Below are 23,139 nucleotides of genomic sequence, written 5' to 3'. Positions count from 1 at the left end.
TGATTACACTCGAGATGATTCACACTCAGATGCAAGTTCAGCAGCATTCTTGTGAGATTTAAGATGTTTCAAACGAGATAAATGTTGTGATTTGTGTGCATTTCTGTTCTTTGAGAACAGTCTTCAGCGTCCATGTTGAAACCTTGAACTCACATGTTCTTCCTCATGTGCCGTTGCATTCTGCAGAGCAATATTTGAACTTCATGGAAAACTATTGCCTCGCAGATGTAAAATACTTTGAGTGACTAAGCCGATATGACCATACATCAAGTGGGTGTATCATTGTGATGTCATCCATAGTTCACGCAGCATTTTGAGTTTTGCATTTCCCTCACTGCCACCCTCACTTTGAGCCAATCAAAGCCAGGTTATCCTATTTGCAGGGAATTAGACTTTAAACAAGCCAGATGTCTCCACATGGGCCCAAAAATGTAAATCTTGCTGCATTGAAGAGGAGTGTGTGAGACAAAGGAAGTCCTGCTGTAGTTTTACAGATTCACCCGTGACAGCGGGAGATGATATGATGATTGATTGATTGATTGATTGATTGATGATGTACGTGGTATGAAACTCTGTATAAACCTCATAAACACATAAACAGATACACGTACGGTTGTTTTTCTGAACCGTCAAAACGTCATTTTGAGTCAACAAAACTAAAAACCTTTTGCAAAGTCAGTGTGAGCCTGTGCAGTAAGGTGTGTTGACCAGCAGGGGTCCTCCTTCACCGCCACAGTGAAGCTCTATTTACTGTTGTCAAGGTATCACGGTGCATGTGGGCGGTTATTTTGGAGGTGGAAATTTCCACTTCAGCCACCCTGGACGTAAGGCCGTGAAGATTAGCAAAAAAATAAATAATAATAATAAATGTTAAAGAGCCTCCCATGATGGATTATTCAGATGTTTTGCATGGAAACAATCGTGAAAGGAGTGAATTCAACAATGAGTGAAAAAAACAGCCCTGAAAATAATCAACAACAGATTTGATCAACAACTAATTGAACTATCCATAACGATAAGATTAGATTAGATGACACTGTGTTGATTCTCAGAGGGGGAAGTCGAGCCTGCAGCAGGAAAACTGAACTTTTATGTGATTGAACATTTTGATTCTTGAATGATGCTTGACTTTTATGAGTAAATGTTTTTAAAAATATTGCATTTTTAAAACAACATCATAATTCAAATGTGAAAAGAAGTTTGTTGATACAAAATGTTGAGAGCAACAAGAAAAAAGAAAGAAATCGAAGCTTTTGTGATGGAGAGCTGCAACGCTTTCTGTTCATGGACAACAGTTTCAAGGTTTTTCTTCAGAGAAATGTGTACGTTTGGGAGTGTGTGTGTGTGTGTGTGTGTGTGTGAGAGAGAGAGAGAGAGAGAGACAGAGAGAGAGAAAGAGAGAGAGAGAGAGAGATACACAAAGAGTGTGTTTGTCCCATATGTTTTCAAATGGAGCGACTCTTTGTTCCTTCTGGCTGTTCTCTTGCCCATGTTCAAATAATCAAACTGTCTCAGTTTTTAACAGTGTTTGTTGAAAAGATAAAGGCGATAAAGGTTCAGACGTTTGTTTCTCCAGGTGTGATGTGATGAGGTTTAATTACCATTAAAACGTTATCTTGATAGGTTCATATGGACGTTTGAAAAAAAAAAAATGGATCTCATAAAAAAAGTGTTGAAAATGAAAGAAACCCCTAAGACACACTTTGAGTTCTTGCAGCTTTTAACACCATCAACCCCTTTGAGGTCAATATCACCAGCGGTTGCTATGGAAACTAACCATTTTCCCTCACATTCCCTTTCTTTGAATAATTATTTTCACTCCAGAGACCTTTCACTGTAAGCAATAGCTGTTAATCTACGGCCAATTTTCAACTCTAAAATACAGTTTTTAAAAAAAAATCTGAAACAGTTAAGAACTGTAGTTAGCAATGCATTGTGGGAAGTTGATCTTGAAGCCACAGGACAGAGGCTCTGAACAATTTAATGATGTTTTAAAAATAATTTCTTTTTGTGTATGCAGACCATTTAAAATAGGCCTTTGTGATTTAAAGATGACTTCTCCCACTTTTCCTTGTTGTTATGACAACTTGATTCTCATTCAAAGAAAAAACACAAAACGGGATTTTACACCTGTCCTCCTTTCTCCTTCTGCCAGTCCGAGCTTTATAAAGCCAGCTTGACTCCTGAACACCAGGAAGTGTTGAGAGCGTGTTTGGCATTTGAATATTTTTATTTGATAAACAAAACAAATTACTTTACAATTCAAACAAAGACGTACACTGAAAAGAAAACATCTGGTAAAAGACCCGAGTCAGATTGAAGTGAAGTTGATATCAAAGAATAACGGAACAGACGTCTCCTCTGCAAACACAAACCATGATGACGTGTTTGAACTGCCACACGATGAATCATTACGAAGTCAGTGATAGAAACAAATTAAATACCCAACTGTTACGCGAGGAGCTTTTAGCAGCCACACGAAAGCGTTTGTTAACATAGTTTTCTTCAAACAATTAAACGTATCCAGTGGAACAAACTCAACGACAACAGAGACGGGAAAAAAAAGCAAGCAGGTTTTTTTTTTTTTTAAATCACCAGACATGAACACGAGGTGATATTATCGTTTAGGTCAAACGTCTTCGTCAACACGCACGTACAAAAGAGGACAGGAATTGGCATCACCCTTTAAACAGAGCATTTTAAATATCAAGCCATTATTAAATACACGTTAATACCACAGTGGATATCCATCATTTGATCAACAAAAACAAGCATGAAGCACAACAATTCAACTTTCAACGTGATGATGTTGGTTAAATGAAAGTTTTTTCTTTCTTTTTTTTGAGGAAGCAAAAAATTAAGAGAATCAGCAACTAGCTAACAGGTTACATAAACATGTAGTGGATATAAATGTGTGGCGTGAAATACTTATAAATTTAGATTATTTCCAAAATGAAACTTTGGTATTTTCTCTGTGCTTTCATTGAAATCCTACATTCAGTTCACTGTACGCGTAAAAATGAAGATGAATCAGATAATGCTTCTTTTGCACCGGCTTAAAAATATGTTTTGAATTTCTGTGCATTAAATGTCAAACATCTAAGATTTCATTTGAATTTTTCATCATAAGCCGTTTTTGAAAAATCAAGAGCTCCAACACAAACAAAATCCAGGAAACTGCTTCGTTAATTCGCCCCCAATTGTGTCTTTTCTTTTTTTTTTTTTTTTTTTGGCATGAAGGAATGCATGAAACAACCAAGAGTAAAAAGCATCAAACACAAATGACATGATCAGGTAAACACTGTTACAGCTGGTGGTAGATCTGCGTAGATTCATGTGCACCTCGCTCGACCTCAGAGAGACTTGCTGGTAGAGAGAGAGAGAGAGAGAGAGAGAGAGAGAGAGACCCGGCTGACGCGTTGTCGGTTTTCTTCATAACCTCTGTGCATGAGCGGTACATTTAGCAGGAAGCACCTGTATTTCCTCTTCCTGTTCCTCCTCATCGTCAGCCCTCTCTCATTGGCTGTGCACAGACGCGACAGCAAGCGAAGTGTGTGTGTGTGTGTGCGACGTTTGAGTCTTCACATGCAAAGAGCACAAGATAAGAACAAGAGCGAAACTGGCAAGCTCGAGCGGTGTGTCGAATTCCCCGGGACGCCTCCGTCTTCAGCGTGAAGCCGGCCTGAGTGAGCAGAGAAACAAAGACGGTCCAGGCAGTTTGTGTTCCATAGTCTTTCTTTTCTTTTCTTTTTTTTTTCAAAGATTTTGTTTGGCTGTAGCAGTTTGTAAAAAACGGGCCCTGTCTTCAACCCGCGACCGCGTGCAAACCGCCGCTACTCGCCCTTGTGGCAGTAAATGTCCTTCAGAGCTTTCAGCTCTTCAATCAGGGTCTTGTTTTGGTTTTCCAACACTGCCACGCGGTTTTCCAGACATTTGACATACTCTTTCTTTTTCCTGCGGCACTCACGAGCCGCCTCCCTGGAGAGAAAAGACAAGAAAGGAAAAATGTGTTTGAGTGTCTTGAAGAAAACGTAACTCTGGCTGCTGCACAAAATGTGCTCACAATCCAAGGAGTCATGTTTGAGTTTTTCACTGTGGGGACAATATTTTCATTTTTGGAACCAGTCGTAAAAAAATAAGACACACACAAAACATTTACACATGAATAAAAGGTAAAAAGCTAATTCTATGTGAAAATCGAGTTTCTGATTCCACAAATCAAATCTCTGAGTCTTTTCATTTTCACTGCATGAATTTCATCACTTCAAGAAAGTTGTAAATATGACTTTGTTAACTTGTGTCTTATCCTTCAAGCTTCTTTAACAGTAGCTGAAAATAAATGCACCTGTTGAATCAGCTCTCACACTGACTGCAGGATTCTTTAAATCCTCTTTGGGGACGTGTGGGTACAAAATCGAAGGCACTCATTTCTAACTCTTTGTTTTTACGACACCCTCTCCTACCTGTTCTTCATCAGCCGGACCTCTCTCTTTCGGGTGATCTCCTCTGCGTGCTGTGGGGGGGGGTTCTGCATGGACCCCGGCGACGCAGCCATCACGATGCTCTGGGCCAGACCTGAGCTCGGTGAACGCAGCTGGTAGGCAGGGATGTCTCCTGTGGCAGCTGTGGGAGGAGATGGAAACATCATGAGTCACCTGACTTTGTCAAAGTCGGAAACATTTGCCCCTTCATTGTCCGTTTTAGGAATCTTTCAAACTGTTATAACACAGACAGGGAACCCGGGTTCAAGTCTGACCCGTGGCTCCTTCACTCACTTCCTGGTTCGATCTACTGCCATCTCAAATAAAATGAAAAACAAGTCACGTCTACGGAGGATGTTGAACGCTGCCGTCGCTCCTCCACTCTTCTTCCTGCCTTCAAAAGACAACTTTTCTGAATAGTTGTGTTTGTTTTTTAATGAGCAGACTTTCTTTGTTCCTTTTCGTCTCAATCCAAAATGATCTGAAACACCGGGGGAAAAGTCAGACGGATCTGATCAGTCTGATGTTTGTATATTAACCAGAGCAGCCTCATGCAGTGGAGACAGCTTTCTCTTATACTGAGGAGTCTTTTTAAAGGCTTCATTTTTGGGGCTTTTTCTGTTTGTTTGTTTTTTTGCAGATAAGTTGAAGCTCCCGTTTGAAGGATTTATTGTGACGTTTCAAACTCAACTCGGTCTCGCTCAGATTTCAAACTCGTTGGCTCATAACGTGACTTACACGAATAAATCCTGCGTGTTTTTGGATCCAGCGCCCACTGAGGGAAGCGATAAGAACAGGTGATAGAGTCAGAGTGACGACTTGAGAGAGAGACATGCTGGAAAGGATTTGAACTTGGAGAATTACAGCCTCCTTACACACTCGGCAGCCCATGAATAAGAGTGTGTACTGTCAAAGTTATAACTTGATTCTGGATGGTTCTACGTGAACATCCAAAATCCAGCTCTGTTGATTCGTGTGCAGATATGCGACTTCCACACACTTGCCGTAGCTCGTCCGTGTTGGTGAGGTCATGTTTAGCTCACTGATGACTGCTGCAGGTCGATTGTGTTTGTGTGTAAGGAGACGCGGATTACGGGAACACGCCGCGGTTGACGTGCTGTTTGAATGGAGTCATCAGTGAGATGACGGCTGTCTCAAACACTGAGCCGCTTTCTCTTTCCCACTTTGTGACTGACAAGTTTCAAACACCTCCTCCACCCCCCCCCTCCTCTTCCCCTTTCGATTGCGCACACTGTTCAAACAAAGATGCAGCAAGTACACACACACACACACACACACACACACACACACACACAGACACAGACATGTCTTTTTCTCTCTCTCTCGCTGTGATAACAGAGTGACTCGCACACTGCTGACGTCAGTGTGTGCGTCTCATTCGCCCGTTTTGCATTCCCTCTTCCATGCCTGGACTCTGTTCCAGGAAACTGGAGTGACGTCAAACAGACGACTATCTTATCCCCCCCCCCCTCGCCCCCCCCCCCCCCCCCCCCGCCTCACTGACACCCGCCCCTTTACTTCTTACCCCCCTCCCCTCTTTGCCTTTCTGCCTGACAACCACAAGTGTGGTTCAGAGCGTGTGTGTGTGTGTGTGTGTGTGTGTGACACACAGCGGGAAACAGACTGACAGGAACAGAGTTGAGCAAACTAACCAAACACATTCTGTTAAATCTGCTCTCTCCTCCTTTTTTCTTTCACAACACAGCGCTGAACTGTCTCTCTGCCTTTCCTGTGTTGAAAGGGGAAGGACAGCTGTCAAAATCTGTGTCTAACTCGCTCCCACAAAGCGTGAAGTCAAAGTCCATTAAAAGTACTTTCCAGCAGCGTTTCTGTCTCTCGCCACGCAGGATCGATTTTAGTTGAATAAATAAAGCAAGGTGCACTCTCAGTTCTGGCAGAGTCCCCGAGGTAAACACATGCGTCCCTGCTGTGTGTGTGACCTTACAAAGACTTGACTGAAACAAACTGAAAGTCAGCAGGAGTTGTTCAAAGACACTTGAGCACATAAAAGAGAGAATCAAAGGAAGTCTACCTGACTCGGTCTCATCCCCGGTGACAGCCATCTCTCGTCTCCAATAATCCAGCACCACGGCAGTCAGAGCACCACGACACAAACAAAAACAACGCTTCAACTTACAACCTCTCCTTCTCCCTTTTCTCTCTCTCTGCTCTCTCTGAACCAGAGTGGGCTCTCATCAACTTTGCAGCCCGATTACAATTACAGGCATTGACATCACAATGACATCACTCCTGCCCGCTGAAGTCAGTAAAACACCCTGGATTAGAGTTCCTCCCACCCCCTCCTCCCCTCGCTTTCCTCCCTCCCCCCTGCTGATCAGACTACAGAAACACAACGGCAGGCAGGCAGGCAGGCAGGCAGGCAGGCAGGCAGGCAGGGAGGCAGGCAGGGAGGGAGGGAGAGAGGGAGGGAGGGCGTGTATTTTTAGCAGCAGTGACGCAACTCGAGAGAGACGCTCAACAAACAAGAGGATATTGTGTCCCAAGTGGCTGCTATGCAAACTGTTAAGCACCCTGGTTGAAGTTGTGTGTTAGTGTCTTAAAACACCAGGGAGGTATGACGTAAGACGGTTTAATTGATGTTTTACCACTGTTGCTTATTTCACAGACTCAGATCGTGTTAGCGGTTCTAAACATGATGGACATTACAGGGAATATTGTCAGTCACACAGGAAGCGATGATTTCTACTTTTTTTTTTTTCTAGTAATTTAAAGGCGGTTCGTTCCACAGAAGAAGGCTCGGGTTTGGTGACGACAGTCTAACAGGAAGAAAGGTGACCAACAGAAAGTCAGATAAAAGAGAAACATCGTCATCTTTATGAGTTAGATTAGAACGAGAGTAGTCAAAACACACAATAACAGTATAAACATAGATTGGACTAAAATGATGTTTAATAGCATGAGCCCTGAACCTTTATTTGAATAGTTATATTAATATAAAAAAAACACATTTAAAGTTGTATTCTTGGGCTTTATGTGACTTTAGCGTCTGAAGAACTTCATCAAATGAGCCCAGCATTGAAAAAAGCTCCAGTCAAGAGGACAGCATGTTAAGGGTTAAACTCTGGATATATGCTATGCTAATATTTTTATTTATCTAAGAATTCGTTAATTTTTTGTTTCTGCTATTTCATGATTTGAGAAGCCAAAATCTGATATGGTTCTTCTTCTTTTTTTTTTCTTTTTGTATCTTTTATTGACCAAATCAATTCATCCTACATTCCAGACTGATCTGGATCTTCCTGATCGTTGCAGCTGTGCAGGTAACCGTGGTAACCCTGGAGCTGTTAAGAGCTCAGATACTTTAATAGGCACAATGGAATAAGGTCCTGAAAGGGGGGGGGGGGGGGGGTTAGCTGGTGTGCATGCAACATGTACAGAGGCTGTAGTCCTCCAAGCTGGATGATTTGTCACTCTATTCACTGTCCTATCTCTAAAATGAACCTCATGAAGAAATAAAGTGAAATAACAATCAATATTAAAAACAAACCAGCGAGTGGGGCGCTGGTTAACACACGTGTTCCATGTATGAAGGAGGCCCAGGTTTGAGTCCGACCTGTTCTCCCTCTCTCCCTCATTTCCTTCTCTATCTACTGTCCTATCTCTCCAAAAAAAAAAAAAAAAAAAAAAAAAAAGCCCAAAATAAATCTTTAAAACACAAAGCAGCAAGCATGATAAACTAAAATAAAAACCAGTGGCTCTGGTTTGAAGGAAGGATCTGTGACCTCTGACATCAATGTTTCAGGCACTAATCCAAAAAGAATGCAAAACCATGAAGAAGCCTGGAGTTGAACACACCTGAGGCCAGTCTGTTGGGGCCCTGGGGGGCCTCTAACCAACATTCAGCAGGGCAAAGAGAGTGGCTGCTGTCAGATGGGGGCCCCCTTTAGGGAGGTTTCCTACTGTCCTTGCAAAATGTGCACATTTTAGGACGCAGCTTTGGGACCCCCCATCCTGGTCTGGGGCTTGTTGACAAGCAGCGCCTCTGGTCATACATGAGATGCTAAGCTACGTGCTGTCAGATGGAGCCCCATTAGGGGACATTCCGACTGTCACTGCAGTATTTGTACATTTTGTGCTACTTTTTGGTTAAAGGTTGGTCAGCTCTCAGGGGCCCCCATAGAGGTCTGGGGCCCCAAGCAGTTGCAAATTTGACTTTCAGTGCGTAGGACTTTCATTCCTCCTTCAAAACAAAAGACGATCATTTTTTCCCTTTGGATTTCACGCTGTCCTTGAAATGTGGCCTTCAGGGTGTTGTAACAGTCCAGCCATGTTTAACCGCCTCTAAGAATGCTGTCCTCGTGCTGCTGACAAGGTGATAGTGATGAATTAGCTCATGTATGACTCATTGGTATGTTAACCCTGCTGGTTTTATTTTGAGTGTACTGTCATGGTTTAACAGAAATAGCATCAATTGAATCTTACTGTTCCAAAACATCAAAAAAAAAAAAAAAGAAAGAGACAATGACGTGTGACTCCTGTTTCGCTTCCTTTCAAGGCTGCGTCATTAATATGTCATGTTCAAGATTGATTTTTTTTGTACTTCTTGCTCATCTTTCAGCACCCACAAGCCTGGACAGTAAATATGTGAGTGAGGTCACCCATCTGCAGCTGCACGAGGCTTTGGAGTTACATCGATGGCGGTCGCCATGCTGGAAATACTGTCTCAGCCTCACCGCTCGTTTCCACACACGCCGCCGTTCGCTGCCTCTTCAGTCAATGACGGTGTTTCCACAGGTCAGTCTCTGGAGTGTGCCAGCAGCACCACTACACTCAGCTGCATTTTAAATACGCTACGTAAGAGTACACTGCAGGCACGCGTCAACCCGGACAGGAAACAGAGCGTCCAGTCAATTTCAAAATAAAACCCAACATTCGGACTCACGATCGTATTTTCCATCACATGATCAACAACAGGCATCGAACGAACAATCAACTTCAGGAATAAGCATGAATGTGCAGAGTTCAGAGTGAAGCCCCCCCTGCTGGAAGCTATCCCAATTTGTCTGTTCCACACACCAGGAAGTCAACATAAATCTCTGACCTTGCAGGAGCACCTGTCCCCCCTGGATGTAGAGCTGCTGGGGCGAGTCTCCGGGCTGAGCGGCACACTGCAGGTGTTCGGGGGTCAGGGAGCCGGCCGTCAGGGCTTCAACTCCAGGGCTGGTCAGCTGGATGGCTCGGCCCTGAGCAAACGTGACTGTGTGTGTGAGTGTGTGTGTGTGTGTGTGTGTGTGTGGGCGGGGGGAAGAGAGAGTTTTGCTATTACTTGAGTGCAGTCTAAATGTATGTACTGTTATGACAGAAATATCTGGTAAAGAAAGAAGAAGCTGAATCGATGCGGCTTGTGATAAAACACTGTGGAGCTTGTACGTTTAAAATAACCTTCACGGCTGAATTTTAAACTTTCTACGAGGATCACTTCATCAAAAAAGTCAATATAGATATTTATTTATTCATTTATTTACTTATTTATTTTTCTGATTTATACAATTTAATTTTTTTCGTAAATTATTATTCAATTATTGCTTTGTCATTACTTATTTGCTTGCTTGTTTATCTTCATTTCTCTGCCAATGGGAGCGATGGGATGTTGGGTAGCCGTGATTCCTTCATAGGAACCATTTAGGCTTGTTCTGAGTTTGCTGTTGTTGGTTCTGTTTTTCCTGTTGTCTGTAAAACCATCTCCTGGACGGAAAACATATTGTATTGTAGGTCTTTGTTTTCTTCTATGGAAAATTCAATAAAAAGAGTTATAAAAAAAAAAAACTCAATAGAAGCATGAATATAGCGTGAGGTGTGACTGGGTATGATCCATGAAGGTCACATTGGAAACGTCTTCCATTTCTTTCAGGGCTAATTCCCATGAAGACATGAAATCACAATGACAGCTTCTCTTGTGTCATCACAATGTCTTTTGTCAAGCACCTGAATAACAGATGAAGGCCAAACTGAATGTGAGTGATACTGGGACTAGAGTAATTATATGGCAGTTATGAACCATCGTTTTGCACATGTCTTCTTGCAGCACTTTGGTCATGTTATTATAATGGAGTCATACATACACACATGCTCACAGGATCAGACACATCCTGTCTATACACTCAAGCTCCTGAGCTCTCTTCTTCTCTCCTCGGGACTGTTGGTAAAATAAATGGTAAATGGACTTGAGCTTGTATAGCGCTTTTTACACCGCAGATCACACCTACCCATTCCCACTGATGGCTGGTTATGTGGACCATCCAGTAATTAATTCCATTGACGCACATTCATACGCCCCAGGAAGGATATGCCCCCCCCCCCAGACGCAGCAGGGGGAGCATATTTGTGTCTTGCCCAAGGACACATCAGACACATCAGACATGTTGCTCGCAGGAGCTGGGGATCGAACCCTCGACCTTCCGATTGAGGGACGACAACTCTACCAACTGAGCCACAGCCCAAACCATGACCTGCCCAAACAACCAATCCCCCCCTCTTTTTCCTCTCCTATCCTTCTTCCTGCATCTCATCCCATCTCCTCCCTATCACATTTTCCAGCACAGTTTAGCAGATGGCTGTTCCGTCATGAGCAGGAGATTTCTGCCCGTTAAAGGCCACACTATGACGGATGAAGCCGGGCTCTTGTAACAAAAGCAGTAAGTAAAGTCTTTGTACCTGCTTTTTATGTAATGTTGACAGACAAAGAGCACGGTCCTCTACCTGCTGAGATAACACCCGTTATTGACGCTATACAAATAAAGATTGGTTGGTTGATTGATACCACTTTTGTCCACAGGGGAATGATTAATGGGTCCTTTGAGTTGAAACTACAGACTGTAAACATTCAGAGACTTAAGTATGTTTGTTCTTTAAAGCAATTTGCCCCAATAAACAAAGAGAAAAGGTGTGATATATGACTGGTTATGAAGGGGTATTCAGTTCTGTTAAGTTATCCATGCGTGGCCGGTCATTAGATTCATACACATGGACTGGATGAAGGGAAATAGGTGCAGCTACTATCCCTGTTCCTGTGTGTACTGACTGTACTGTCCTGAGCTGGTCTGGTAGATGGGGGTCGGCGCTGACGCTGAGGCCTCACAAGAGACCTGCATCTCCTCCTCGTCCTCCTCGTCCTCCTCGTCCTCCTCATCCTCCTCGTCCTCCGTCTTCTCCTCCTCGATTTTAGACACTGCAGTAGTATCTGACGAAAGCTCGCTGAGTATTTTCCTGCAGGGAGAAGAGCGTTGCCTTGAGTCATTTCACACGGTCAGTTGAACATGATCACACTTTACACGCCACACGCTGTCAAACACGCTCTCTCTCTTACTGCTGACGTCTTCTCACCGGTAAGACGGACGCCTGGAGAGAAGCTGTCGTCTCTTCTGGGTGTCCGTGACGGACGCGTCACCCACCAGCTCGGCTTCAGAGGCAATCTGTAGGGTACAGGCAGTACTTTAAAAAGAGGTGAGTAATCTGCATCTGCAATATTCTGTTTTTGTTTGTCTTTTTATTTTGGGATCACATTTGGTGTTCAATGTTAGCACTGAGGGGGCGTCGTGCTGTGAAGCATCGTGAGTAAACTGGGATGTGATAGAGAGAAGGATGACGTCAAAGATGGGACTTTAATCTTTGCAACACGTCACGAGTTTCAGCAGCGTCTTTACAGATGTCTCTGACACAGAGGCGATTTCACGCGTCTTTTTCTCATTGCGTCACGATTTCTGAAACAGACTTTGTATTTGCACAGACCTCGACTCAATTGACTCCCTCCAAACGGCAGACCTGAACCCGTAAAAAACACGATCCTATTTGTTTCTCCGGACTGCCTTGCAGCCTGTTCAGAATGAAAATCAAAACATCTCTGATAACTTTGAAGGTTGTTTTTTTTTTCTTTACATCATATCGGTATCTCTGACCTCCTGATAGTTTGTGTACTGATTAATGTGCGACGAGATGCGTTGTCTTTTGTCTGATAAAATCCAGGGCTTCCTGAGTCTGTAGAACAATCTGCACAGGGACGAATTCCTCCCTAAAAGACCAAAATGTTATTTTCTTTCTTCAAATTCAAACCTCAAATTTCTTCCGTTTTTTTTTTTTTTTTTTTTAAACCTACCCTGTACCTTCATCTGTTCCCCTTTAAACCTGGATGTTCACTCACTAGTCTGTTATGTCTTCTCTATATTTATGAACCACTTCAGAAGTTAAGTCTCTGAAAAGTGCTGTATGAATAAAGCTCAGAATGACATTACATATGAGTCATAACCAAGCCTTCTCTCCTCTTGTAGGTCTTATAAAAAGCTTTATATTCTGTCAGCCTATATAACTGTTCGAAAAATAAGAGCCTGAGTTTGACCTATTTATCAGTAAACTTTTATGACTCACTCCGTCATGTAACCTCCACATGACGGATGTCTTGGCACCGTGTGTATGCTGCTAAAGCAGCTCATATATTGGACGTGTTGATCATTGTAAAGTTAGAGGTTATCTAACTCCTCCAGTCCCAAACCTTTATTTAAAAACACGGTCATAGATTAGGCTAAATACACTACACAAAGCTTCCCTAACACTAATGTGTCTCTAGTCCACAGGTGTCGAACTCCAGTCCTGGAGGACCGGCCTCCTCAGACTGTTAGATGTCTCCCTGCTCTAACACGCCTGCTTTAAACCAATGTGTTGTCATCAAGCTCTGCAGAAGCCTGATAACGAGTCACTCATTGGATTCAGCTGCGTCCAAGCAGGGAGACATCTAACATTCTGAGGAAGCCGGCCCTCCAGGACTGGAGTTTGACACCCCCGCTCTAGTCTGTCGACAAACCACCAATGACGATAAAAGTCCATCCTCTCCGTGTGCTCAAACAGGCCGTTTGCCTGTGACGTTCTGCCGATGGCAGACGTGAGTGCCTGTCTCTGTTGAACACGGTTTGCCATGTAAGACCCCCGCCCCCCGTCTCCTTCCCTTGCATTCCGACCTCGCCGTGCAGACTGAGGTCGAACTGCTGAAGATCCTTCTTGTAACTCATTTGGATGAACATATGAAAGTGGCCCAAAACTTGCTTTGGAAAGATTCGATTCCATGTGACTTGTGCTGTTCACACTGTTTGTTAAAAAATGAGATCTAAGTCACATTAATTCAGGTCATGTAGCTTCAGTTCAGTGTGAACTCAGCCAACGTCTGTTGTAAGTAGGAAACAGACTTTATTGTTCCAATGCTGGAACACTCAAACTTTCATTTACATCGATTGACTTTCAGTGTCATTCAGCATCACCCTGCAGGTTAGTGTTGTGTGATGTGTCTCTGTGAAGCTGCCCTCCTGCACAGACCCGACAGATACGTCCTCTAAAAGTGAAGGTTGGACTGATGAGCTTAAACCTCAGCTCCTCAATCCTATTAACAGGTGGACTACATTGGAGAAGTAGCTCTCCATTATGTCTGTGCTTAATATTTTCATTTATTCAAGGAAAATTCCCCCATGAGAAACGTGGGAAAGAATCCTGTCCTGGAATTGGAATCAGCTCCAGACCTGGAAATGTTACCCTAAAAATAAAACTAGTCAGATTAGGTTTTTAAAAAAAAAAACACACTACTTTAACTCAGGCATTTTAAATGGGTATGCATGGACCTCCTGTGGCTCCTGCAGCCAAGTGGCAGCTTTAGGAATTGCAGGTGTTTTCATTTTTGAACATTGGTTGCCGCTTCATCAAATGATTGTCTTTTTATTCAGCATCTTACAGACCAACCTTGTTTCAGTGTAAAAGAAAGAGAAAAAGGCTGAATTTTATTATCAATAAAAATGATGTCAAAGACCATCTTTGCGCTTACCTGTGCAGTCTGGACCTGTGGTGATTGTATGACAGAGTTCTGAGGGGCCTGGATGACACCTTCTGACAACTGGACAACAGTCACACCTGGAGACTCTGCTTCCAACGACACCTGTGCACAAAGAAATTCAGCTATTCAGCCAAAATACACACACCAAAAATGGAATTAACAGAATTTTAAAAAAGGTGAGTACGTGAGGGTCTTCGGGCGATTGGCTGGCTTTGCTTGATTTTTCCTCTCCATCTGACACAGAGCTTTTCAAACTGTTGCACAAATCTGACGACTCTTGGATTTCCATCGTTGGATTACCTAGACAGAAAGGCGGACAAGCAGATAATCACTGAAAAGGATTTTCCAAACACTGGCGACATGGTGAACCTATAAAACATCTAAAACAGACTTGTTGCTGACTCTCTCTACTGTCCTATCTCTAGAAAGATGCATAACCCCCCCCCCCCCCCACCCACCCCAAAAAATAGGAAATTGGAAAATGTGCTCAGCAGATTTTGAAGTAGAAGTTCATATGTACTCATTGCCCTTCCCTAAAAACTAAACCAAGACCATTACGCACAGTTCCCTTTTTTCATTTTCAAATAAATAAGAAAATGAACAGTAGTAGTTTATCTTTACTACTACTAATCATTACTGCAAAATAAAAAATAAAATAAAAAAATAAATAATAAATAAATAAAAATAAATAAATAAAAAATAAAAATAAAAAATGTTTTATTTTAATCTGTTATATTTCAAACGATTAGAAAATAGAGAAGCAATTTCAGTCAGGAATCTTTCAAAACAAAAAATATATATATTATATTTAATAATTGGTTGTGGATATTTTATTTTGACGATAGATTTGGCTCAACTTCCTGCAGCCATGTTACTTCGTCCCACTTCACGCAGCTCCGTAAACTTGAGCGGAGAGGAACTGCTGCCAGCAAAACTGACTCAGAACATTTTTTTTTTTACCTCCATGTTCGACGTATAATTCATGAACCGACGTAACGTTTTAATGAAAAGTTTCGCACCATGTAAATGTTTGTTTGCACACTCGGACTCTTCCCCCTCCGGCTGAGCAAAAAAAAAAAAACAAGTGACAGCTTTGTTATGACTTACCGAAGTTTTACGTAGTCTGACTCGTCACTAATTACAGTATGGGTGGTAGGCCTTCGCCTTCGCTCACGTAGTTTCACGTCAGCACTGACGACGCTGTGCCGAGAATGTCGACAGACCAGTCAGTGAAGCGTCGAAGATCGTCGAGGAGGAGCAAGAGGATTCACTCCGACCTACTTCCGCAGTGCGCTTCGCTCTGGGGGGTGAACCACCATGGCATACAAGTTTGTATTAGAATTTTGACATCGTAAATGAACGTAAGGGTTCATTCAAATCACCGAATAGTTAACTTGTTTGTTTCTTGTTTTGTTGTTTTATTTTTTTACCTCTACTTTTTCTACGTGTTGTAGAAAAAACCAACCGGTGTGTATACTTTCTCTTTGTACAATTGAGATTATCTGTTCTGTGCACATCAATAAAAAAAATAAACAGAAATCGACCAATAGATTTTATTTTTAATAAAAAAAAAAAAACTATTTCTGACATGGTAGCCTCTCTTTTCAGAATGCTTGGGATGCAACTCCAAATATATGAATTGGAGCAGGCCTGTATAAGGTAAAAATATAACTGTAGCGTACAATTTGTGATTGTGAGTAAAACATGAATGTTAATCTAAAAAACAGTACAAGCAATACAAATATGAGCGATATTCACGTTTTCTACAAATTTCATTGCGTGTCTGTAGCAGTATCGGGACGTTTAAAGTATTACGGGAACGAATCTGAAGTAGACAATAAAAAATTTGAGTGATCGATATTAAATGATATCTGTCGTGAACTGGGCAATTTTGATGTTTTTCATTATTTTTTTTATTTTTTTCATAACTGTTTGTGTGTCACGATGGTGACCTACTTGTTTGCAAACTAGTGTAACACTGCCACCTGCTGGCTGAAACAGTAATTGCAGCTTATAGAGTTTATCCCAACATTTAAGATGATACTTTATGCTTGACATTAACTTTTAAAAAAGAAAATGATATGCGCATAAAAGCAGAATAAAGACTGAATATTTATCACAGTTTGTTCCACATTTCTATAGCAAAATCTAATGGTAAAATTACTTAAATATCAGCTTTTCAAAGGTTGTCTCGTTTGGTATCAAACCCATCATATTGAAGTCCTGCATTTATTCGCTCTTTTTTTAGATTTATTATTTGGAGACTTTTTTTTGTCTTTATTTTAGAGATATCTGACAGTGGATACGGTCGTAAACGAGAGAGAGAGAATCTCTTCTCATCTGAGAATAAAATATTCAGTACATTTCATTTTTGATAAACAAATTAGGAAGAAAAAAACAATTATAAATACCTACTAAATTATTTTCTTCGACTATCATGCGGTAAATAAATGATAATTATGTGTTTTGTTTTTAAAGAGATTCGTACAGGAATGTGGCAACAACAACAACAACAACAAAAAACACCTTTGTTTTTCAACCCTGAATTCCTGTATTTAGCTCTGACTCTGACTGACCCCGGAGCCTCCATCTGTCCCTCTGCATGCTGTCGGAGGTCGCGCTGTTCAAACACAGACCCTGCTGTCATCAAAGGGCACGTCTCTGAACCGCCAGGTCGTCCCCCCCCCCCCACCCCCATGCAGATTGTGAGGCAATGCTTTAAAGTTAAATTCATCACACTGGCTTCAGTTTGATAAGTATATAGCTGCAAACATGATTTCACATAGCGACTTCACTTTACAGCATCACAGTGATCAAAATAAAAACATAATATTTCAAAAGTCATTCTGGCCTATGTCCCACTCATCCCTCCGCTTCCCCACTGTTCCTTTCTCCTGGCTCATCCTCCTCCTTCATCCTTTTGGCACTGTCCTGTGGTTGAAGGATGGAGGCTCCAGATGGTCGAGTACCAGCAGCAGAAGGGGGGACCTCAGGGGGGCACAAAGGCCTGACAGCAGGGGGGCCAAATACGACCTGAGCCAGACAGCTCTTTAGCACAAAATTAGCCTGGGATGAACGCATAACACAATTACACGCTGTTAATACCGTCAAAGAGGTATTAGAGTGTCCGTTTCTCGTTGCAGCTTAATGCCAAGCTGTTCATCTTTTTTTCCAATAAAAAACTGTGAGAATGATCTGATCATGGCTTTTCTTGACATACGACCTTCAAGATCTGAGGATGGCTCTCAAATCTCCTCATAGGAGTCAGCGGTCTCAGACCATGCAGGAGGCTGCAGATGATGTGTTCAAGGTCATAATCAAGGTTTTCTTATTCAGATGGCTGGTTGTGTTTGTGGCGCTCCTGCAGAAAAAAAAGAAACAGCAATAAGGAGCAACACTGAATCCCAACAAAGGGAAACAAAAACATGCCAAACATGAAGAAAGTTTCAACACATTTTAAAGAATAACATAGTTTGAAGTCTTTTATTTTATACACCCAACACCCTGACTTAAAAAGTACCATTATTAGAGCGCAGGTTATATTCATCCTCAAGACACAGAGAAATCAAAAGCATAATATTTATATAACCAAATTAATGAGAATATCTTGTTTTCTTTTCAAAGCTTTTGAGACAAAATAAACCAGCCTAAACATGAAACTTAAACAGCCTCTCCAGTTTCTGCACGTCTTCCCCAATCGTTAGCTTTTTGACACATGTACATCAAATATAGAATTGAAGAGTCAATGAGAATATATTTAATTTAAGTCCATTTTATTTGTTCCACACCTGTCAGAACACAGATCGTTTTCTGACTCTGTCACTTTCTTTTTGTTTCTAAGGGATTCCTCCTCAGGGGAGTCTTCATGATGGAAAAATCAATGTAGGTGATAAATGACTATAAAGCTGCCTTAGTTCTGTTCAATTCTTCAAATAAACTGAAGATTGTGATATTAGTTGATTATATTGCCTGTCAGATTGTCCCCTTTGGACCACAAGATGTCACCACTGATTCAAGTTTTAATCTGACAGGTTCGAACATGAAAAAATATGGACAAACAATGAAAAAGATCACGATGGAGTGGGAAAAAGTATAGATTTTAAAAAGTCTGATTTTGTTGGTGACCCTGAACTCAACCAGAACTAGTGTTTACGGGAAAGACATTTACATGAAGCTTATTTTCCCCCACTCTTGTTTGAGCAGATTTGTCAAATCAGTGTTGTTGCATTCTGAAACATTCAACATTTATGATACAGGAGTTAGATAAGATTCAATATTCATGTTTTACTGGAAAACAGGAAGTGAGATATGTGATCTCCTGCACGTCACTCACACACTCTACAATCATGAAATAGGATTTAGGTCGATATCACAGTCAGTTGTTTTTAAGTAAATTAAATCAGGGGCGGCTGTCAGTCAGCATCGTCGGTCGCCTCTTCACCGGAAGGTCGAGGGTTCGATTCCCAGCTCCTGCAGCCACATGTCCGATGCCACTTAACTTAACTCTTTACACATCAGCCTCTAACATCAGTGTGTGAATGTGTTTCTGTGACCTGTGGTGTAAAAGAGCTGTAAGTAGTAAAAAGACAAAACCAGCTCAAATCCATTTACTGAACGCTGCCGTGCCAAGAACAGCACACCTCTGGACCCCCCCCCCCCCTTGAAGGTCCGGATTTAGGATGGCAAATGTGAAACATTTTTAACACGCTATCCCTGAACGTGTTTCTTTCTTTTTTATGGACAGTTGAGAATAATTGTTTTTTTTACTTTCATTCCTGTATGCTTTTTTTTGTTATCATTTCTGTCTTTTTTTCTCTTTAATATATCATCTCTTGTTATTCAATGTGTCCTTGAGTTCAAATGACAGATTGGTGAACAAAAAAAAAAAAAAAAGATATGCAGTGATAAATAACATCTTATAAATGCTGTGGATGATTCAACAGGTGGACGTCACATCTTTAACTTGTATCCACCAACAGGTAACATAATTATGACTCCTCTTAGTGAAAAATAATCCCTCTATTATTCTTCATCCTGCCTGTGTGCTTCACCAGTCCTCTGTCTTTAACCTTCTGTAAAAATAAAACTAAGCCAGTGCTCATATTAGACTCATGAGGTGACGCTGTGTAATCGGTTGTGACAGTTGCTGAAGCTGTGGTTGGTGGCCTGAGAGCGCTCCAGCTGTTTTAAGAATTAAAATAGTCTCACAGCTGAATGCTGGCACGAAACAAGGCCAGGCTATCATTTAACCAGTGCCCCCCTTTTTAACGACACACACACACACACACACACACACACACACACACACACACACACACACACACACCTTCCACGTGCTTAAAATTCAGTGGCTCGCCTCTCTTTCCATGTTGTCACTTAACCACTATTACTCCCACTCTCTTCGTGCAGGGCAGCAATATACTGCTGCACATGATGACAACTTAAATGATGGAAATGTGACCTGTTCCAAATAGCTGCATGGTGTTTAGGGGAAAAAAGAAGAAGATGTACTTCTCATTTGAAAGGAAAGCAGAAGTATAAGTGAGATATAATCTACTGGCTCAGGTGGGTGTGTGTTTCTTTCAACAGTAGCCGGTCCCTTTGGTGCAGACAGACGTGTTCAGTGGAACAAGTCCATCCATGTGCTGGAGCAGCTGTTCCTCCGAGCTCCCCACATGGATTTGGTATGTTGTTTTTTTTTTTTTAATTTGGGGGTTTGGTTCAGTTTCAAACCTGGGTGGAACGATCAGCTAAAATAGGAAGGAGCAGGTGCACCAGAAGCTGTGTGGCTTTTAACAAGTGATGATGTACTATTAAGTGCTATTATAAAAATATATATAAAAACACATTGCTATATCAAAGGGATGTAGACCAAAGAGGAAAACATGCATGCTCATAAAAGCTAGACTCTCCTTAATCCTGAACTCGAAGTATTTCTGCGTCATAAAACATCCTTTAACTACTGTTGCGAGTGCAACATAATTTCAATGGGCGCCAAAACTTACATGTCCTGACCACAGCGGGGGGACAGACTGCAACTGTGGCCTTCCATGCTCCCCCTGATGCCTTCACGTGCTGCTCGTAATCTCCAGCTTCAAACACAGGATGTGTCTGTTACGACCTGGCTCGTGGAGGGAAAGGGAAGCAACATAAAACCAGATGTTTGTGGTAAATACAAGTTATTTATTACAACAGAAGCAAATTGTGAAACATAACAAAAAGTGAGGCAAACTGAAAGGGCCAACGAGTGCTGTTCAAATCAAAAACATAATAAAACAGAAGTTTTCTGAATAAATGTGTTACATACTAAATCTAAATAGTGAAATAAATGAAAACGCCTACACCATAATCGAACAACAGACAAACAGCATCCCTTAGCCTTGTGTTTCTAAACAAATACTAAACCTAATGTGAGTGTGTGTCAACAAAAACAATAATACCTGACCCAGCCGAACATTGAAACGAAAGCCTCAGAAAACAAAAGACAAGAAATTATTCAAAGGAACATTAACACGCAGACAAAACAAGAGGCACAGTGACGAGCTCCAACCAAACAGAGCTGCGCTCCGACTGCTGGCTGAGCAAGTTCTTTTAAAGGTATGTGGCTGCAGGGCTGTCCTCTGATTGGTTGATTGCTTACTGTTTTTCCAGCAGGCAGCACAGGTGATCAAAATGAGACAGATACACACTCTACACTGTAAGACACAAACTAAGGAGAGGGGGTTAGGGCCATAACAGTCTCAGATTCATTGATTTCCCCGAGTAATTATTGCCTGTTTCAGATGACATAATTTACATAATAAGCAATACTACACTTCTGTTGGGCAGTGGGTGCATCAGAGAATAAACCTCCATAGAGGCAAATAAGGTGCAAACACACCTTATCTCTTTTTGTTGAACAAACACATTTGCTTGTTGTGAAGCAGCTCATTTCATGTGAAGGTTAAAGGGATACTTCACCCATTTACATGAAGCTTTGTATCATTAGAAACATGGTAGTACTGTTGAATGGTCGTCTATCCAACCCTCATTTTGCCCTGAGACGAGAAAAATGTGTTTTTCTTTGCTTGAAAGTTTTCTTCATGTGATGCAAAAAGCGTCATATTGCATCAAATGAAGAAAACTTCCAGGCAAAGAAAAACATATTTTTCTCGTCTCAGGACAAAATGAGGGCTGGATTCACGACCATTCAACACTACTACCATGTTTCTAATGATACACAGCTTCATGTAAATGGGTGAAGTATCCCTTTAAGAATGTGTTATTATGCCTGTAAGCCAAGGGAAGCGAATTGGGCGACAACTTGGACCCTTTTTTATGATTTTGTTCCTCAATGCTGAAGAAACTAAGGGGAAACATACATAAGCATAATGCATGTTATTAAGTTGCCTCCTAAAGTTGCTGCTCATTTACTGTACCTTAATATTGATTGCACTTTTTGTGTTATTCAACATTAGCCCAACTCTTGCCACAATTGTTGTGGATTTCGCACAAATAACAACAACAATTCTTAAAAAAGATCTGTAAACTGGAGATATAGAGCTGTCTACATAATGAACAATTTAATCATGATTTCATCAATAAATACTTTAATTAAAAAGCTATTTGCAACATATATCAGTGAGAAAAAGGCAATTATAAATCCTCCAGGTAAGTAGAAAAATTAATTTCAAATGCAGTCTGCAAAACGGAAACATTGAAAGGGACAGCAGTGATCGTCCAACCTGACTAACACAAACATTTAATGGGTGTTTAACTTTGTCCTCATATTAGACTTCTCTGAGCCTTTGCCGTTCTGTATTCCAACCTTTCCTAAGGGGACGTGAACGCACCATGTGAGCGAGCATTAGCCGAGCACAGAGACAGGGATTGGGATAGAGAGCGAAGGAAGGAGAGGGAGAAGCTAAACAGGTGGTCTGAAAAAAACACAGAAAACAATGTCGCCCGGCGGGGAGAAGCCGAAACACTTCTAGTTCTCGTTTCAGTGAAGGAATACCGGGGACAACCGCGGAGCCGAACCCACAAAACCCCCCCTCCATGGTCCCTCTGTATTTCCACACGGACTTCTCTTCCTCCTCTTCTCGGTGTTCCTCTCCGAAGATCTCGGATACTAAACCATGAAAGTCACGGTGTGTTTCGGGAGGACTCGAGTGGTGGTGCCGTGCGGGGATGGAAATATTAAAGTGCACTCTCTCATCCAGCAGGCTGTCATGAGATATAAGAAAGCCATAGCGAAGGTGAGTAGCGGACACTTAGTTTTCTTGCGGCTTTTGTTTTTCCTGGAAACAATGTTGCGACGTTCCGCGGGGGCTCCGGCTGCACGCGCACTCAATATGGCGCAAACTTGAGACAAATGCGCTGAAGAGGGAGCAGGGCTGCAATCCTCTCACGTTTTTATATGCTGTTGTTGTTTTTATTTTGACTATAGAATAAGTTCAGGAGCACACATGAGCTGCACGCGCGTGTAATGCGCCGTGTATCGCTGCTTTCAAAGAAAGGCGCACCGCCATTGTGGCTCTTCTGTTTGTAAACCCACACAAACTTCCTCTGGGATCCCAACTGTGGGAGTGAACCAAGGCTTATACCGTTAGTTTTTGTTGCACGTTTGAGGAGTCGCACGTGAGTTTCGCGCACATTTTTTTTGGTTTTTGCGCAAAAAAAAAATCGCAACGTTTTGAGTCACACATGTAACCAGTTAGTTCATGAGAAAAGTTGCCTGCAGAGATTAGCTCACTAGCAAGTTAGCAAGCAGGCTGCAGTGTGAGGCGTTCAGGCTCCTGTGCAAAGAAATGCAATTAAGTGAAGGGG

At 41.8% G+C, this 23,139-nt stretch overlaps 1 protein-coding gene across 3 annotated transcripts; it reads right to left on the bottom strand.

The window, feature by feature from the left end:
- Window positions 1-2,211: 2,211 nt before the first annotated feature.
- LOC306826813 (cAMP-responsive element modulator-like) lies at window positions 2,212-15,600 on the bottom strand. Of its 3 annotated transcripts, XM_079348354.1 has the most exons (8): window positions 15,439-15,600; window positions 14,516-14,632; window positions 14,323-14,433; window positions 11,847-11,935; window positions 11,545-11,729; window positions 9,565-9,720; window positions 4,464-4,623; window positions 2,212-3,978 (listed from the first exon to the last, which is right to left on the bottom strand). In XM_079348354.1, exons 2-8 carry the CDS (start codon window positions 14,618-14,620, stop codon window positions 3,834-3,836), a joined length of 951 nt encoding a protein of 316 aa, XP_079204480.1. In that variant the 5' UTR covers window positions 14,621-14,632; window positions 15,439-15,600; the 3' UTR covers window positions 2,212-3,833. The 3 variants fall into 3 exon arrangements, with proteins under 3 accessions (XP_079204480.1, XP_079204481.1, XP_079204482.1); XM_079348355.1 differs by lacking the exons at window positions 14,323-14,433; window positions 14,516-14,632; window positions 15,439-15,600 and adding an exon at window positions 12,885-13,122; XM_079348356.1 differs by lacking the exons at window positions 9,565-9,720; window positions 11,545-11,729; window positions 11,847-11,935; ... (1 more) ...; window positions 14,516-14,632; window positions 15,439-15,600 and adding an exon at window positions 6,535-6,779.
- Between the last annotated feature and the right edge of the window lie 7,539 nt (window positions 15,601-23,139).

Source organism: Symphodus melops (assembly GCF_947650265.1).
Source record: "Symphodus melops genome assembly, chromosome: 7".
NCBI classification, from domain to species: domain Eukaryota; kingdom Metazoa; phylum Chordata; class Actinopteri; order Labriformes; family Labridae; genus Symphodus; species Symphodus melops.
Note: the sequence above shows the minus strand (reverse complement) of the source record. Positions and strands in the feature narration are given on the sequence as shown.

Coding starts and splice junctions, on each gene's coding strand:
- LOC306826813 (XM_079348354.1), bottom strand. CDS start 14,620: ATGGAAATCCAAGAGTCGTCAGATTTGTGCAACAGTTTGAAAAGCTCT. Junction 9,721..11,544: donor GACCAGCTCAGGACAGTACA/GTCAGTACACAC, acceptor TCACACACACAG/TCACGTTTGCTCAGGGCCGA. Junction 4,624..9,564: donor GGGACAGGTGCTCCTGCAAG/GTCAGAGATTTA, acceptor CTCCTCCCACAG/CTGCCACAGGAGACATCCCT.